The 5000-nt window shown below is 46.9% G+C and overlaps 2 protein-coding genes across 5 annotated transcripts in view; both read right to left on the bottom strand.

Moving 5' to 3' along the window:
- gp1bb (glycoprotein Ib platelet subunit beta) overlaps window positions 1-538 on the bottom strand; it is a 3604-nt gene extending 3066 nt beyond the window's left edge. The window contains exon 1 of the mRNA XM_026999773.3: window positions 426-538. The gene's annotated coding sequence lies outside the window, so the exon portion shown is untranslated. The remainder of the gene's footprint in view (window positions 1-425) is intronic.
- A 224-nt stretch (window positions 539-762) lies between these two features.
- The window catches only part of septin5a (septin 5a), an 11403-nt gene continuing 7165 nt past the window's right edge, over window positions 763-5000 (bottom strand). For all 4 annotated transcript variants that reach the window (XM_081707470.1, XM_081707472.1, XM_081707471.1 and 1 more), the window contains 10 exons: window positions 4457-4547; window positions 4175-4261; window positions 3759-3882; window positions 3431-3565; window positions 2946-3063; window positions 2609-2710; window positions 2346-2442; window positions 1973-2108; window positions 1674-1776; window positions 763-1513 (listed from right to left, as the gene is read on the bottom strand). In XM_081707470.1, the coding sequence (XP_081563596.1) occupies window positions 1451-1513; window positions 1674-1776; window positions 1973-2108; window positions 2346-2442; window positions 2609-2710; window positions 2946-3063; window positions 3431-3565; window positions 3759-3882; window positions 4175-4261; window positions 4457-4466 (975 nt within the window). In that variant the 5' untranslated portion in view covers window positions 4467-4547 and the 3' untranslated portion in view covers window positions 763-1450. The remainder of the gene's footprint in view (window positions 1514-1673; window positions 1777-1972; window positions 2109-2345; window positions 2443-2608; window positions 2711-2945; window positions 3064-3430; window positions 3566-3758; window positions 3883-4174; window positions 4262-4456; window positions 4548-5000) is intronic.

Raw genomic sequence — 5000 nt, forward strand, 5'->3', positions numbered from 1 at the left:
ATTCGCCAAATGAACGTATCTTTCTCCTCAGTAATGATGGTTTCATAATTTTGCATGTGATCATTTTTCCACAAAATAACAAAATTGAACAAAACAAAAGTACACTACAGTGTCTCCAGCATAAACACACAGGATGTGCACAGCGACAGCTCACTACTACTAGAGTGCATTTACCAGACACTTTCATCCAAAGCAACTTACAATTATGACAGTACAACTTGAGCAACTGAGGTTTGAGTGTCTTGCTCAGGGGCCCCTTGCCAGTGGTGGGGCTTGAACCAGCAACCTTCCAATTACAAGTCAAGTACCTTAACCACTGACCTACAAATGCTGTTTTAAGGACTCAGGACTGTACTAGAATGTTCTCTCTCACCTCACTTAAGATATAGAGGTACATGGACAGGTAAAGGCAAGAAGAGTCTTACCAATATAATGGATGTCTTCTCTGTTTAATGGGTGTAGAGGAATTGTCCGTTCTGGCACCAGTGACAGGGCTTCTGGAGACACAGCTGGGTAAGACTGATAAGTCTTCTCACATGAAAACACATCTGCCCCTCTTACATGCAAACACATCTGCCCCTCCCTCATAGGGCACGCGTGGGACAGGAAGTCGGCAGAATTTTTCTCTCAACTACCGCAGTCCACATATGGAATTAAACTCTCAGTGCAAGGATAGGTTAGTTGGGAAAGCCCAAACTGCAATTCTGAAAAGAGCATGTTGGGAATGTATACAAGCCTGGATAAGAAATCAGAGCGCAACAGTCTGAATTAGGGTATTTATTCATAATAACAACCTGCGCAGTAATTCTACATTCACTGAGAACTAACACTGTAAAAAGCTAGGAGTGCAGTAAGCAGCTTATAGCTTACATTTCCCCTCTCTCACACACACACACACACACACACACACACACACACACACACACACACACACACACACACACACACACACACACACACACACACACACACACACACTCAATCAATCAACAGTCAAGGCCCAAATTCAAACCAATGTTTTTGCTACAACAGCATTACAAAACATCTCATACACACTCCTCTACCTAGGCAATAAAAACAAAAATCAAGTCAATATAAATTAGATACATCTAAAAGTCAATTTAATTTAAGTTAATATTACATAATATTTCTGATGTTAGCCATAGTCACACTGGCATACACACATATGACACATTAAATAGTCACATCTGTATTTGGCAGGCAGGGGCTTCAAAAGCGCCAAGCAAATCGCTCCGCAAGTCTACAGCGTACAAGTCCCTTAGTGTGTGTTGTAAGAACAGGCTGTAGGCGTGGAACATAGAGGGCCATCTGCGCTCATTCACATGTAGAAGTATAGATCTGGATCAATATAAGGTTTGCAGTAGATTTCTTCGTAAGTGTATGTTTGTGTATGTGCAGGTGGTCAGGGTGGCCACGCCCACTGACATCATCACTGGTCTTTTTCGTGCATCTGTTGTTGCATCTTCTCCAACATCTCCTGCATCCTCTTGAGCTGCACACACACACACACACACACACACACACACACACACACACACACACACAGGAGAACACATACACACAGGCATGACCATGTGCCCTCGGGCCACAATTGAGTTTCACTTCACCGTGGGGACAGGATGATGATGATGATGGTCATATTTAAGCCCCACCTCCTCGTCCTTCATCTTGATGAGTCTTTCGGTCTCTGCATCGGGAGTGGGCAGTGGCAGAATGGGAATGGAGCTATCCATGCGGTTGTCCTGTGCAAGTTTGCTGCCACACACACACACACACACATGCAGATTCAGACAAAAACCCCACTTCATGTACTCAACTGCTAACTGGTAAAGTAATATGAGCCAAATGTGAAAAGAATACTTTAATATGCAAAGTATGCACCCAATTAATTAATATGCACCCAATACTTGCACATGCTAATACAAACACACACACACTCACACACACACACCTGGTCATCTGCTGTATGCAGTGGGCTCTGTAGTTCTCGTAGTGTACATCACAAGTTACGTCTTTCAGGTCATGCATGTGAGAGCGAATCAGCATGTTCCTTAGTTTCACAAAGTCACAGTGAGACTGATTCTCCACTGCAAACACACACACACACGCGCACACACACACACACACACACAAATACATAGTGAACACACAGTGAATGTGTGTAACTGACAGAATCTACAGCACAACTAGAGAAGCAGCAGGATAGTTTAATATTCCAGTAAATAATTACTTTCACATTTGTCTTGGATTACAGCCATTCTGTATATTGTACAGGAATCACTGTACTATCAGCATAAACACAGCCACCGATTCTCTTCACTCACCTTCCACAATGCCCCAAGGGTAGAGGCGTCCACGCACTCGCTGACCTCTTGCCTCCACTACTGTATTACTACCAATAACAGCAAATGGAGTACATTCCTAAACACACACAGGTATACATTCATTGTTAAATAATTAGATCATTAAACAAAAATCAGCCAATCCTTTTCAGCAAGACTGACACGGAAGCATGCAAAAACAGAAGTGTCCACTAGGTGGCGATAAGGGCACGTTAAACGCGTGATTTAACGGCTTTGTCTCGGACCTTCAGCTCTTTGTCCATCTGTTTAAACTCCTCATCCTCATCAGAGTCACACTCAGGAAACTGGTACACTTTAATCCCAAAGCGCTCAATCTCGTCTCGCACCTGAGGAGATGAGTAATCAGAAATCACAGCATCATAAAAGTTGTGTTAGTTATTGTTTGCGGGATGTTTATGATGGCATCCACAAAGCCTAATATTACTGCCAGAGTCTGCGTGTCAGTTTCAGCTCCACACCCTGTGTAACCCTGTATCTGTATTAATAATACAATAATCTGCGTTATCCCCGTCAGCTAAACATGATAATAGCGAGGGATCAGAGACGCCGGGGCACGCTCACGCGATCCTTGAGCTTCTTGGTCTCGTTTGGAGTCAGACAGTCCGCTTTGGCGATCAGAGCAATGATGTTCACCCTCTCATGCAGGGCCTTCATGAATTCAACATCCACTGGCCTCAACCTGCACACGCACGCACACACACACACACGCATAATTTATTATAGCAACAGGATAGCATTATTGATCTCTGCTATATAGATCCTTAGTTTCACTAAGAACTCATCTCCTGTATCCTCTTCAGCTGCAGATACACGTGCGCGCACACACACACGCACGCACGCACGCACACACGCACGCATACTTTATTATAGCAACAGGATAGCATTATTGATCTCTGCTATATAGATCCTTAGTTTCACTAAGAACTCATCTCCTGTATCCTCTTCAGCTGCAGATACACGTGCACGCGCACACACACACACACACACACACACACACACACACACACACACACACACACACACACACACACGCACGCGCTACCCACCCATGTCCAAATGGTGGTATGAAATATAGACAGCAGTGCACTCGGTTATCCAATATGTTCTTCCTGTTCAGTCCACTTTCATCTCGGAAGTACTGCTCAAACTGCTGATCAATGTAGTCGGTGATGGGTTTCCAGCTGGAAATCACACACACACACACACACACACACACACACACACACACGCGCGCGCGCGCACACACACGCACGCACGCACACACACACACACACACACAGACACACACACACACGCGCGCGCACGCATATGGGAAATCTGAGAACAGGCTGGGTAACCCATTTGCTGATTCCCACTGCTGTGCTGGGTTCTCACCACTCGTTGTTATTGACGGCATCTCCGAAGCCCGGGGTGTCAACTATGGTCAGCTTCAACTTCACCCCCTTCTCCTCAATATCCACCGTGTGTTTGGTGATCTCCACTGTCTGGCTAATACGCTCTGAGGGACAGACAGAGGGACAGAGAGAGAGTGTGAGAGATAGCGAGGGAGAGAGACGGCGAGAAAGAAGGAGGGATAGCGAGAGAACGAGAGAGAACGTGTGAAAGTGAGTGAGTGTTTCTCAGGCTTCCTAGGGAATACACCCCAGCCCTGTCCTGCTTACGATATGTTGGAGGTTTGGTGAGTGTGTCGAGTGTTCGGGCTTCTCCACCAGCACAACATAAAGGCAGAGGTTCTATGAAGTGAACTGACAAAAATATTAACAGCTCAGCACAAGCTGTGAGGCCTTTACCTTCTGCGTTAAGCAATTTTCTGTCCTTGTAGAGGTCTGTGAGGAAAAGGCTGTTAACTAGAGTAGACTTGCCCAGGCCAGACTCACCTAAGACACACACCCACACACACACCCACACACACCCACACCCCCATATGCGCACCCATCCACACACAAACAGAACTCTTGTTATTGACCAATACAAGCAAGCTTGTGCATGCCCTGCTTAGCCACCGAGACAGTAACAGTTGACAGTGCCAGGTGTCATCCACAGTCCCTGGGGTTGGAGCGCTCGAGACTCACCCGCCACCATGAGGGTGAAGTCGAAGCCTTTCTTCACAGACTTCCTGTGGACCTGGTTGGGGAGCGTGGCGAAGCCCACATACTGTTTGTCCTGAACGGAGACAGAGAGCAGAGACATTTGTCACACGAGCAGCACCCAGAGACAGCCCGACCGGCCAGAGGAGGATGGTGGGATGGTGAGCTCGTCCGGAGAGCACCGAGCACTTCAGCCACGGTCCCTCGGAAAGCGAGGGGCCCCGCGCTACCGTCGGGAGACAACGTCCCCTTGACGAGTTTGTGAAATAAAAAAAAAAGGAAGCCTGCTTCTGTGTCGCCACAGATTCACGGTCACTGTAAAAAAAAAAAATGAACCCGAGCATCTGGGGGGAGCCTGACTCGCAAATCTGGAATGTTCTACCACAGCCATAAACAAACGGACAGGACGCCCCACTGGCCGCTGCTGAGCGGCTCTGTGGAAACCCGAGACCCTCAGACTGAGCGAGCGGATCTGTCTGCCACTGCTCCTCATAACTGGTAATGCATGTTTCTGCTGTCTCGGCTTGCC

The sequence above is a fragment of the Electrophorus electricus genome, chromosome 25, assembly GCF_041902795.1.
Source record: "Electrophorus electricus isolate QZ-2024a chromosome 25, ASM4190279v1, whole genome shotgun sequence".
NCBI lineage: Eukaryota > Metazoa > Chordata > Actinopteri > Gymnotiformes > Gymnotidae > Electrophorus > Electrophorus electricus.